Source organism: Copadichromis virginalis, linkage group LG16, assembly GCF_057382275.1.
Source record: "Copadichromis virginalis isolate Kocher_CV1m ecotype Utaka linkage group LG16, C_Virginalis_male_GT1.1, whole genome shotgun sequence".
NCBI classification, from domain to species: domain Eukaryota; kingdom Metazoa; phylum Chordata; class Actinopteri; order Cichliformes; family Cichlidae; genus Copadichromis; species Copadichromis virginalis.
This window is the reverse complement of record NC_140633.1, coordinates 33,811,145-33,825,133: the sequence shown is the minus strand read 5'-3', so window position 1 is coordinate 33,825,133 and position 13,989 is coordinate 33,811,145. Positions and strand designations below refer to the sequence as shown.

At 36.9% G+C, this 13,989-nt stretch overlaps 1 protein-coding gene across 1 annotated transcript in view; it reads left to right on the top strand.

Moving 5' to 3' along the window:
- LOC146691170 (inactive dipeptidyl peptidase 10-like) overlaps positions 1-13,989 on the top strand; it is a 146,406-nt gene that overhangs the window by 93,466 nt on the left and 38,951 nt on the right. Inside the window, exons 4-5 of the mRNA XM_085434456.1 lie at positions 5,230-5,324; positions 5,612-5,686. Coding sequence (XP_085290582.1) covers positions 5,230-5,324; positions 5,612-5,686 — 170 coding nt within the window. The remainder of the gene's footprint in view (positions 1-5,229; positions 5,325-5,611; positions 5,687-13,989) is intronic.

Below are 13,989 nucleotides of genomic sequence, written 5' to 3'. Positions count from 1 at the left end.
CACAAGTATGGGCCTCTGGTGCGATTTGTTTCAACGCCAACCCCAAACCTCCAACCTCCAAATTTTTGTCTTTTAAAAGAGGAAAATATTTACCAGTTGCCAGTGTCATGGTTTGAGTTAATGATCAAGTGAAAACCTGTTTTCAGACACCACATGAAATGGAGCGACAGTTACTAAAATTAAAAAACTTTTGTTTTCAACCTCATAATGAACAAGAAACAAATCAGATGGAGTCCACGGTCCAAAAGTATAAAATAAATTCAAAAGATGGTACAAAAACCAAATATCTTGAGACTAAATACACACAGCAACAATCCTGAAAAAAGGTGAAATCTAAACAACAATAAAGGGTGAAATATGGAAGGAGGTAAAAGAAAACAGAAAGACCAAACAGGGACTAATCTTTGAAAATTAAGCAAGAAGTAAAATGAATCAAGAAGCAAGGGACCAAGAATCAAGCCACACACAATAAAATGCAGACTGGGGAAACACAAATGGCTCATAAAACAGGAAACCATGGGAAGAGAAAACTTTACAACAATAATGAGAGAGGATTATAAGGACTAACAGCCACTAACATCCAGATCACAATACTGGAAATAGATAAATACTGTACTGTGCTGTGTCAGTGTATGATAGGTTCACCATTGTGTTATCTCATTTGCTGACAGATAGTGACATTATTTAAACAAGAAATCTTCAAAATTGGCACTTTAAGCACTCTGAAGCACACGTCCCCTACCTTGCTATTACTTGCAAACAACTGACAACATCTCAGTCTAATAAATAACAGTGACAGAGCACAAACTGAGTTCTTCCCAGATGTTGACACATTTTAAAAGAAATGCCAAAAAAAGTTCAGACTTTTATTTGGAGTATGAGCAAAGCTCTGAAATCCCAGAATCTTGTGTCATTAGATGCACTAGTCCCTGTGTGGCAAATACTGACATCTCTCAAACTCTGTGCCTCCAGTTTAACCGAAGAGCAATGAAGCAGAAAGAAGCATTTGAGAAATAGATTATTTGTTTAATTGGCAACTATTTTAATTAATCTCTGAAGTCCCATTTTCTGGTTTCATGCTTCTCAAGCACGAGGATTTGCTGCTTGTAAATATCTTTGATTTTTTGACAACAACAAAAACGCAGTTTATGTAAAGTTATAGATCCTATGATTAGTTGGCTAATTTGAGAAAGGTTAAATGAAGTGACACTGAAAATAATCATCACTTCCAAAAAAAAAAAAAAAAAAAAAAAAAGAAAAAAGAAAATAATCATTGGTTGCAGCCCTGACGTGCATTCATTTAACCTTTAAAATAAATCTTGCTCCTCAATTGATCAGTTGTGATCGACAAGGACATCAGTGTTTGGTGAAAGTACTGCAATGTGAAACATTAATATTTTCTTCACCCTGTTATATTTACTTTGGGAGCTATAAATGACTTTTTGTCAGTTTTGAAACAGTGTCAGCAGTGGGTACTTCCTTAATTCTTGTCCTCTGCCTAAAAGTGGCAAGTCATTGAATAGTTGAGACACTTTAATCACATCTGAGATTACATGTTGCCGTTATCCTCGAAGCAATTTCTCAAGGAATTGTCCTCAACTCAGGAGGACACTAGCCCTATTTTTCCAATTACCTCTGCTTTAAAATGTTTTTTTTATAACCAGTGATTTGCTACACGTGCTGCATATAAAATATGAAGGAAAAAAATGGATTGTGGTTTGTTTTACTGTGGGTAGGAGTTTCTAAATGACAAGAGCCCTTTTGAGGATTTGCTTGCCTGTTGAAAACAAGCAATCCGTCTGTATTTCATATTTATTTTCCTGTCATTATACTCTAAAGTGTTTTGAGTGTTTGAAAGTCAACGGCTTTCTTGACTGAGATTGATGCCTCCGAGCTTATTCGTTGACATTTACATGAGACAGGGGCCCTGGAATGATTCAGACCTGTCAAATGCATTAATGGAATTCCAGCCTCCGTGGACTGTAATGCTGGTTTGGGATTAGATGAGAGTTATTGCAGGAACTCCTGTTATTGTTTCTACTGTTGAAAACTGAGTTTTTTTTAGACAGGCCGTTCCAGGAAAGTTTTTTCGTGATGTTTGCTTATGTGACTTTTGCGTGTTTTTTTTAATTTGGGTTTTTGGAGACCAGAAACATTTGCCTGGAAAGCACAGTGGGTCACCTACTGTTGTTTTAAATGTTCTGTATAAATAAAACTGCCTTGACTGGACTTATCTGTTTAATGTCTACCAGGAATTCTAAACTTTTGGTCTTTACACATGGTCTGTGGTTGAATAGAATAGAATAGAATAGAATTCAACTTTATTGTCATTGCACATGCACAGGTACAGGGCAACGAAATGCAGTTTGCATCCATCCAGAAGTGCTTTAGTGATATAGATATATTACAATATATATTAGCAATAATATAGATATGTGAGTATATTACAGAAAATATTGAAGTGCTTATCCTTGGACTGAGGTGTTATTTTCATGCCAAAAGCCATTACAAATAACATTAACAGTAGATGCTTTGCAATCAACATTTTACTTTCCTTTCAGATTGTTGTAAAGGATTCCTAAAATGACACAAGTGTTTCCTCTCATGTAGCAATACAGATTTATTGTTGGTCACTTGCATTTTGATCTTCTTTTTTTGTTGATGATTGCATTTATTTTCTGTTCTTGAGTAGTCCTGCTCCAGAGTACGCTGTCAACAAGTATAAAATCACCACCAATCACTGATCAATCAGTTCTCAAGAAAATAGCGTCACTATTCCCAGATGATCCATTATACTCTGTCAGCACGTGGATCTAAACATTTTCAGTAGCATGTCTTTGTCTTTTGCTGAGGAGCACCAGTACTAAATATAAATTCTTAGACACAATTATATTCCTTTCATTGTTTTTTTTTTAACTGGCAGCTAATAATTCCACAAAAGTTTGATTATTCTGTACACATTATGATCCTAAAACAGAGTTCCTATTTGTACTTCTGGATCTTAAACCAAATTTACATGCAGGTTATCCTGCATTTAGATTCTGCTTTTACTTTTATTTTTGTTCTGACTGTCAAACACCACCGAGTTTTCAACAGAAGGAAAGAAAACTAAAACTGTCTGTTAAAGAGTGTTTTAATAAAATAAATCCAATCCTCAATTCATCTCATTCTCCTGTGGATTAATGTCAGAGCTGTGATATTGATAAGTTAGTTAGCTTACACAGTTACAGATTTTTGCTGGCTTTCCTTCCTGGCTTCAAATATCAAAAGACCTTTTTCAATCTCACTGAAGCGCATAAAGTGCTTATGCATTCATACACCGCTTTTAATACTAAATTACTCAACAGTGCTTTTCCTCCCTACCACTCACTCATACTATTGCTTTGTCTGCAGCAGATGTGTTGCTTTCAGCCTGTTTATATTTTTCTCATAATATAATTTATCTCTCTTTATAACATGAGCTTATTTGCCACCAGGACACTTATTCAGAATTGTGATTGATCAGATGCTGCCAGTGTCACCCCTTTCACAAGAACACACAGGGGAAATCCAGGGTTAACTTAGTGAGATGATATCTAGCTTCAAGTGACCAGTAACCCTGACTGGCAGTGTTAAGTAGATGAATCCTGATAACACAAAGATACATTTGTCACTCACTTCATAGTACAGGCCTCAGATGACAGTACGCTACCCTTTCTCAAACCAGTATACATAGTTTTACTTACCTAAATAATCACTTAGGTTGTGGGACAAATGTGTATTCTATTGTAGAATCTAGCACTTCTCATTCCCAGTGTTTTAGCTGCTTGCTCTAATTTTTGCTGTTAACTTAGTTTGCAACTTTGAAAAAACATTTTTTCCAACTTGGGTGAGTGGATGTGTGGGGGTTGGAACTGTATTTTGCTGCACGAAAATGTAGTCCCGTAATATTTTCTGGAGTCAAAAGGTGAGAAGTTCAACTGTTGCAATTCATCAGGAACAAAATGATCATCTGCTGACCAGTTTTACTTTGAAGAAACTAATTTTACCTTGAGCACCTTGAAAAATGATTTTTAACCTTTTCTGCCTCTGGACTTTATAAAACAACTTTCAACAAATGAGACTACAGCTTCAGAAAAATTCAAATATGTGTTTTAAAATCCACACATAATATGAGCAGTGCATCTGGCAAGACTGAAAACTCCATGGGAGAAAACAAGAAGACATCTCCAGTTTTTACTTTATTTGCAAAGATATGGTCAACATAAGCAACCTTGGAATGGTAACAATTCCCATTAAAAGTTCCTGCATCTAGAAAAAACAGGACAAAGATGAGGAACAGCAACAGACAATCGAGTACAGGCAAAGGGAGCAATGCATACATAACTGGCTAGTAGCAGAACAAAGCACAGGTGGAAACAGTCAAATACAAGCAAATACGATAAAGACAGAGACACTTACTAAGAAAGGAAACAAGAAACACAAAGTAAAACCAAAACATAGCTCATCAGAAATCTAAAATTTCTAAACTATAACAAGAAGACAGAAAGACTAACACAAGACATGAGAATAAAGACGGGAGAACACAGAAGGCAAAGGAAGAAAACAGCACAAAGAAATAAGGAGATAACAGAAGTAATAGAAACCACAGCGAGCCTAATCCACAAACAAATAGCCGGTTCCAATACCCATCTGACACGGAGGTGTAGATGAGAGCGTTTCTAAAGTATGCAATCTTAGATTATATAAATAATGCAAACTTTCAGGACCACATCACAAATTCATGTGGCTGAGGTTGCCTCGGCAACACTAAAAATAAACACAGTCAGCTGCAGTCGAAACTTCATGTGTTTTAAACAGACCTCTTCTGTCCAGAGGGGAAAAAACCCACCTCCAATAAATAATATTTTGTTCATTAAGAGATTGTGTTCATTGGGAATTGTGAAAGAAGAAAATATTTTGAATCTTGATTTTTATTATATTATTATTATTATTATTATTATTATTGTTATTGTTATAGCAATAATAGGTGATGGTTTTATGTTTTTTTTAATAAATATCATTGTTACTGATAGGAGAAGAACTTGATTGCCTTTTCATGCTTGTGACTTTTGTTTTTATTCATGTAATCTATGTGTAGGTTTCCCGGTTTATGTTCAGTACGTGACCATTGAAAAACAGGTTGAAAAACTCATATCTGTTTACATACAAACATTGCATATCAATTTAATGCCTCTATCTGTCCTACAGAGGATGAAATAATCTTTCGAAGCTGGGATGGAGACGTTTTCAAAGTCAACACACGCACCAACGAGACAGACCTTCTGTTGAAAAATACAACATTTGTAAGTAAGAAATAAAAATTAAAAATCTCAATGACATATTTTGTCAGTATTGTGATGCAAGACTTTTTTGTGGGTTGCAACATCTTGGAAAGAGCAGCCGTTGTGACCCAGCTCAGGCCACTCAAGCCACTCCATGCACTGATCTATCAGAGTGTGTATGTTGATGCATCAAGACACGACTAGTTTGAAAAGTGTAGGTGTTCAGCAACCCGTGAAAAGGCTCATTGTGAAAACAACAGCAGCAACTAAAAACTCACACTCTTCTCATATTCTTGTTCTTCCCACAGGCGACTTTTAAAGCGTCAAAGTTCGCAGTTTCTCCAGATCTGAATTTTGTCCTTTTGGGATATGATGTCAAGCAGGTGAGAAGCTCTTAATATTCCCGTTGTATACATTCACTGGTGTTTGGCTTGAGGCTGCTTATACTGGAGGTTTGCAGTTCATGAACCATGAACTGCAAACTGTGGAGATATTGTTTTGTTCAGTAAGTCAACACAGAGCTGGCATGATGGTATAACTTTAAGGCATATAGTCAATAAATTAGCAGGTTTGATTTGTGAGAATATAACATATTCAGCCATGAAAACTACTAATGACGCAGTGCAAAAGTGATGTGTAAACACATAAAAAAGAGGCGATTGAAGAAGAAAACGCTCAGAGTGTCATGGAAAGGTCCCAGGATCTTTGGCCTATTGAAGTTTAACTAACAGAGGGTTCAGGGGTCTCTGTTCCAACCTTAACAATAAGCTTTATCTAAAATGAAAGTTTTATACAAAGTCTTAAAAATAGAGAGGGTGTCTGTCTTTCATATCCAAACTGGGAGCTTTGGATTAGAAATTCTAACAACCACTGTAAAACACTCTATTGTGACAACATGATAGTATGAGGTCTTTAAGATATGATAGGGACTGATTCAAGTCAATTCAATTCAATTTTATTTATATAGCACCAAATCACAACGGCAGTCACCTCAAGGCGCTTTATATTGTACAGTAGATCGTACAATAATAGATACAGAGAAAAACCCAACAATCATATGACCCCCTACGAGCAAGCACTTTGGCGACAGTGGGAAGGAAAAACTCCCTTTTCACAGGAAGAAACCGCCAGCAGAACCAGGCTTAGGGAGGGGCGGGGCTATCTGCTACGACCGGTTGGGGTGAGAGAAGGAAAACAGAAAAAAGGTGTCTGTCTCCTTAATCCAAACTGGAAGCTGGTTCCACTGAAAAGGGGCCTGAAAACTGAAGGCTCTCCCTCCCATTCTACTTTTAAATACTCTAGGAACAACAAGTAGGCCTGCAGAGCGAGAGTGAAATGCTCTAATTGGGTGATATGGTACTACAAGGTCATTAAGATAAGATGGGGCCTGATTATTTAAGGCCTTGTATGTGAGGAGCAGGATTTTGAATTCAATTCTGAATTTAACAGGAAGCCAATGAAGGGAAGCCAAAACAGGAGAAATCTGCTATCTCTTTCTGGTCCCTGTCAGGACTCTTGCTGCAGCATTTTGGATTAATTGAAGGCTTTTCAGGGAGTTTTTAGGACATCCTGATAATAATGAATTACAGTAGTCCATCCTGAAAGTAATAACTGCATGATCTTGTTTTTCAGCGTCACTAAGAGACAGGATATTTCTAACTTTAGAGATGTTGCGCAAATGGAAGAAAGCAGTCTTACATATTTGTTTAATATGTGCATTGAAGAACATGTCTTTGTCAAAAATCACACCAAGGTTCCTCACAGTGTTACTGGAGGCCAAGGTAATGCCATCCTGAGTAAGAATCTGGTTAGATACCATATTTCTAAGATTTTCAGGGCAGGGTACAATAACCTCAGTTTTATCTGAATTAAGAAGCAGAAAGTTAGCGGCCATCCAGGTCTTTATGTCTTTAAGACATTCCTGCAGTTTAACTAATTAGTGTGTGTTATCTGGCTTCATGGATAGATAGAGCTGGGTGAAGAAAGAAGCTCATTTGTAACCTTTACTAAAGCTGTTTCTGTGCTGTGATGAGCTCTGAAACCTGACTGAAACTCTTCAAATAAACCATTCCTCTGCAGATGATCTGTTAGCTGTTTGACAACTACTCTTTCAAGGATTTTTGATATGAAAGGAAGGTTGGAGATTGGCCTATAATTAGCTAAGACAGCTGGGTCTAGAGATGGCTTTTTAAGTAACAGTAACTACAGCCAGCTTGAAGGCCTGTGGTACACAGCCGATTATTAGAGATGAGTTGATCATCTTTAAGATTGAAGCATTAATTAATGGCAGGACTTCTTTGAGCAGTTTTGTAGGAATGGGGTCTAAAAGACACGTTGAAGGTTTGAATTATTGAAGTTAACTCAGAAAGATCAATTGGAGAAAAAGAGTCTAAATGAATATTCATGTAGCTGTAGATAATATTACATCTGTAGGATGATTATTGGTAATTTTTTCTTTAATGATTCAAATTTTATTTGTGAAGAATTTCATGAAGTCATCACTAGTTAACGTTAAAGGGATGGTTGGCTCAATAGAGCTCTGACTTTTTGTCAGCCTGGCTACAGTGCTGAAGAGAAACCTGGGGTTGTTCTTATTTTCTTCAATCAGTGATGAGTAGTAAGATGTTCTGGCTTTCTGCAAAGCCAGAACATCTTACTACTCAACAAACTATTTCTCCAGGCTAAATGATGATCTTCTAAATTTGTGACACGCCATTTCCTCTCCAGCTTAAGAGTTATCTGCATCAGGCTACGTGTTTGAGAATTCAAGACATTATATGTGAAAATTAGTTGAAATTAAATTCTGGACCACACTATATAAGACAAATAAGGATTACTTTAAATTGTGAATGATATGAATCATGTAAATCAGGCCTTATATTCACTTTTATTAACGTTAACAATCTCCATTCTGAAACATGACATGTCACCATAAACTTCAGTGTCCTGAATTTCTAACATAACGTCACAACGACTGATCAGTGCCCTGCAGTTTTACTATTCGCTTTCCAATTTTAATATCAGCACATTACAGGTTGCATTGGGACACCACAAAAGCTAATTAATTTCTATGATCCACTGGGCACTACAATTTTAGCAACCATCGCTCAAATTGAAGTAGATAATTGTCTTTGTGTTTAGAAGATTTTTCCAGCTGCTGACTAATTAACATTTGATGTGCTCCCAAGTATTTACAGCAACAATATATATGTGAGTGAGGAGATATATTTTTTAATTTTTACAACAGCTTCTTCTCTGTAGCAGTGAAAGCTTATTGTATGATATTAAAGAACAGATAACTAAAAAAAGCAAAGCTGAAATAACAATAAAAAATAATAGCTTTATTATAATACAACAGATTTATTTCCTGCTAGAGGAAATTTATAATTTTAAAACGAACGCGGATAAATTTCAACATCAGTAAGGCCCACAAATCTTTTCCACTATGCTTAACCTTTGTCTTACAGTGGTGCTTGACACACCACAAAACATAGTGTAATGGCACATTGGGACGGGCACACTTAACCCAAAGAGCAATCATTACCTACCCTCTCCAAATCATTTTAGTGCCTAAAACTAACCAGCAAGAGAAAGTAAAAATAGAAAGGGGTGAAAAGGAAAAAAAATCAACACTCTCAGCATGTTCTGGCAACCTGTCAGCTCAGTTAAAGGTGCAGGTCTGCCACCTCACATGAAGAGTCAAGCAACACCCGATATATAAGGAAAACATTATCATTTGAGGTGAGAGGAATAATGTCCAACTACCACATGTCCTTCACTGTGAATACAGATGCAAACACCCCCTCAACACTCAGTCCATAACTGCAACAAACAAACGTGCCAGTGTATGTTTGACTCTGCTGTTTAGTATAGTGACTGCAAGCATGTGCAATACTGCATGTATGCAGTATTGCTTATTGACTGATTATGTACTATATTCTTTTGGATGCTTAGATTTTTTTGTTTCTGCTCAGCAGTTTATCTCCAACGCACATTTCGCTCTGCTGATACCAAAAAATGATGGCAACCCTTCCTTTCACAGCCTCTGAATAACTATTTGCTTCATAAATATATGTAAATAATAGCATCTTGTTATGCAATTACTACTGTAATAAGAAGGCAGATCTGGAATGGAATGGAAATACAAGCACTGTATACTTGTGACCAGGTTAGTAACTCTTGTTTAATTACTTCCTACAAATTTAGGCATCAAGTTCTAGAAAGTTCCTCCCCTGTTACCAACATCTATATACAATATATTCTCTTCCTGAGTTTAGTTACTAGCCGCTATAATGATAACGGTAATGAGATTTCCAGGTAGCTCCCCAATAATACATAAAATTTTACCTCATATTTACTAGGTAACTCGTTCCTGTTAACTCAGTCAGTGATACCATGACAATGGAAGCACTTAATGCAGCAGCAGGTGGAGCTCCTAATCAAATTTAAATAATGTTTTTTACATCTTTTAACATTATCATTAAAGCAGAGATCATATTTCATGGTGTAAATAATACACTCTGAGGAACACTGTATGATAATGCTATTCATGAATCTTTAAATGAGTTCAGATTAATATAATAATATGCTTATAAAGCAATTATCTGGTTAAAAATCAGCATTGATGTGGAAAATTTCAATTTTTTCCACAAACAAATCCATAATTCAAATTTCCATTTGTCTGATCTCACTTCATCTCTGGAGGACTGCAGTTCCACTCTGACAGCAAACTGGCAAAAACAAGTGCATAACACAATAAACAGGGAACATTTTGTGATTAAAATAGTGCTTACTGTTAGCAGCAGAGTGCACCTGAGCCCATCAAACAGTCTTTTCTCCACAGTTCCTGTTGGTTTCTTCTTTTAGAAAAGAAGAGCAGCTGTGACTTTGTTATGCAGAAGAAACTGTGTGAATCTTTTATGGTGCTTGCAAGAAGTTATAATAGAAAATGGAACACTGTTCATTTATCGCACCGGAAAACTAATGCTGTGCCTGCATTCAAAAGCAGTGAAATTGCTTGTTGCAAATCACCTTACGTGTCTTTCCCCACTCTTCCATTCTGTAGGCTGCAGGAACATCTTGGTGTCGGTGAACTAAGCAGGCTTCATAATGAGCTCTGTGTGCTTGATGGGACTGACACAGAGATTTAGAGGTGCTATCTCCTCCTGAGATGGACGGAGTAGATGTGTTCATCATGAAAGTGACAGCCTGAATCTATGGAGAGTAATGGCATGCCCCCGCACCACTGTCTCCAGTTGTCTCGTGAATTTATCATAATCATACTCTCTCTCTCTCTGCTGTACTATACTGCTGCGTCAAAGGTTTCCATAGATTTCTGCCCATTTTTTTTTTGGTTTTTTTAACGGTCAGCAGCCTTCTGACATTAAAAAAGGACATTTGTCAGAACTTGTACTGGTACATTTACTTTTTGAGCTGGTGATTTTTGCAGAGTATCGATTGCTTTTCATTAGGACGTGCATGTTAATGAAGTGTAGTGAGCAAAGAGTGCTAATTACCGCAGTCGTCCATTAGCAAAAGCATTGAGGAAAGTTGATCTCTGAAACTATGCAGAAATGCATTTGATGAGCCTCATTTGTCTTTTCCGCACTTGTTACTTTCAAATCAATAGTAAAAATGGCTCAGTACATCTCAGAACTACAAATGAACGTCTATCATCATGGAGAAAAACCGAACTGTCTTTCTTGTCGCATGGTCTTTGTTAGCACGTTTATAAAAACCTACAAGCTCGTCTGATTAGTGATTGTGTTTTGATGGTGTTTTTAGTAGCACAGCTGTTCAGAAGCCACCATGTGAACTATACTGCAAATGAGAATTGGCAGTCTAGATTTTTTTCAATATAGTTGCTTAACCCTTGCTTGAGAGTTTTTAAAAAGAATTTTAATGATTACAATGCAAATGCCTGTGGCAGTTGGAGGGCACTGTGCTACTTTGTTATTTACCATCTAACAAAGCTACCAAAAAGGAGAAGAAAAAAAAATAGTTTTGCACAAATTGGAGTGAAAATGTAATTTGTTCAAAATAACTGCTGCCTTAATCAAGCCAACTTTAGACTTTAGTTAAAGCTGACATTCCTCCTGAAATGTTAGGTTTTTCCTGTCTCTCCTAGATCTACCTTTCAGATAAAGGAGCATAGTGTTTCTCTGCTTTTAACAAGCAGCCAGATCGTCCTTGAGGCCTTTCATAGAGGCAAAAACAGAAGACGCCAAAGAGAAGGCGATCAGGTCACTGTGCTCCAAAAGCCTCCACCCTGCCTGACCCTTTCAGGCCTTTCAAAATAGTTAGACCTCACCAATGGATGGATCAACTCCCAAAAAAAAAATCAATCACAAGGTTAAAATACACCAGTCATACTGGAAATTAAAAAAAGGAAAAAACTGCACAGATTGTTCGATTTTGCACACTCAATATCTTCTAAAATACATTTGTGGGCTTTCCACAGCATGTAAGAACTGATATTTTGAACATTTTATACATCTTTTTAATTTTTAATTTCCAAGACATTTTCCTCATGTCTCTGCAAACCATATTAATGTACCAGTATCAGATACACAAGTTGTGACAGCATCAGGATGACTCAGGTATGAGAAAAGCATCAGTTAATTTTTTATGCTTTTTGTTAGTCTTGATTGAGCAGTAGACTCTACTACTGCGATATTCTAAGACAGCTAAAACGAATTATTAACAAGTGGCAAGTAACCCCAGTCTGCTGAGAAGACACTACCACACAGCACATTCAAACACCTCCCTGCTGTCTGAAACAGTCTCTCCAAACATCCTCCCAACTCATGTGTCACCCCTGGCTGACAGTCTTATCAGGGAGTCATCACAGAGCTGTCACCTATGAGGGGCATCTCCTGAATGATGCTGACATCTTTTTTGAAGAAGGGGAAGCTTCTTTTTTCCTTCTTGGGGAATTCTCTTTGGTAAAGAGAAGAGGAAAGTCCAAATTAAGAGTGAAGGCTGGTGGCTCCATATAACTGAGCTTTTACTGCAGGGAATGGAGGAGCTCTACAGCATTTATCACCCCTTGGGTGTGCATACTCTAATATTGTTATGCTAATGCTGCAACTGATTAGCATGCCGAGACACTGCAGTATTGGACCATTATCTCAGTGAATCCGAAATAAAATGCTCTGTGAGTGGATTTTCTCTGGTCATTTCTAAAATGCTGAATTGTGGAGCACTGAAAAGTGAAAAATATTTCTGATTTTCAAATGCATATATTATTATTATCAATTGAGTATTATTCCTGAGAGGGCTGTGCTTTATGCTTTTGTTATCTTCGATTATAAATGATCAATTAAAGATTATTCACACATTACATTCTGACACATTTATATTTGTAATGGCAGAATTGTCTTGCACAACTATATATCTGAAACCTTTAAATGGGAAATCAAGTAGTATTTATAGTATACATTGTGGGAAACGGACTATTGTTTTGCTTACAGCATTTTAGTTAAACTTCGCAGACTAATGACTAATGTCACACAGAGGGCTAGGATACTCTCTAGCACCATTACTACTGTACCACAAAGCAGAAAAGCAGATTCAAAACATGTACTAACAACTTCTGTCATGTGCTATCATCATAGGACAACGCTATTGCTTTGTGAGGACAAGCTGTCAGTTTGTGCATAGACTGTAGACAAAGGACCCAATTGCCGAATATTGCAGGTATAATATCAAACAAAAGGAAAGTCGGGCTGATCAAAGTTTCAAACAAGTTTCAAACATGATCCAAAAAGTCCAAACAGAGGCAAGGCAAGGCAAGGCAAGTTTATTTGTATAGCACAATTCAACAACAAGGTGATTCAAAGTGCTTTACAGAGACATTAGAAACAAGAACAAATAAAAAGCATGATTTCAAATTGATTAAAACAAGCAAATAAACTAACTAACTAATTAACAAACAAACAAACAAACAAACAAACAAACAACAGTATATAAAATCAAAACAGATAAAATCAGAACAGTAGATAAAATCAGTAGTTAAATGTAAGTTTTGAAATTTAAGCTTAAAGTGTGGATTTGGTGCTTTATTCAAATGCAGCTGAGAACAGGTGAGTCTTCAACCTGGATTTAAATAAACTGAGTGTTTCAGCTGATCTGAGGCTTTCTGGGAGTTTGTTCCAGATATAAGGAGCATAAAAGCTGAATGCAGCTTCTCCGTGTCTGGTTCTGACTCTGGGAACTGATAAAAGACTGGATCCAGATGACCTGAGGGATCTGGATGGTTCATACTGGGTCAGGAGGTCATTGATGTATTTTGGTCCTAAACCATTCAGAGCTTTATAGGCCAGCATCAGAACTTTAAAGTCTATCCTCTGACGGACAGGCAGCCAGTGTAAGGACCTCAGAGCTGGACTGATGTGGTCCACTTTTTTGGTCTTAGTGAGGACTCGAGCAGCAGAGTTCTGAATGAGCTGTAGTTGTCTGACTGATTTTTTAGGTAGACCTGTAAAGATGCTGTTACAGTAATCAAGCCTACTAAAGATGAATGCATGGACTAGTTTTTCCAGGTTCTGTTGAGACATCAGATCTTTTATCCTTGATATATTCTTGAGGTGATAGTAAGCTGACTTTGTTATTGTCTTAATGTGTTTTTGTAAGTTTAGGTCTGCATCCATCACTACACCCAAATTTCTCGCCTGGTTTGTGGTTT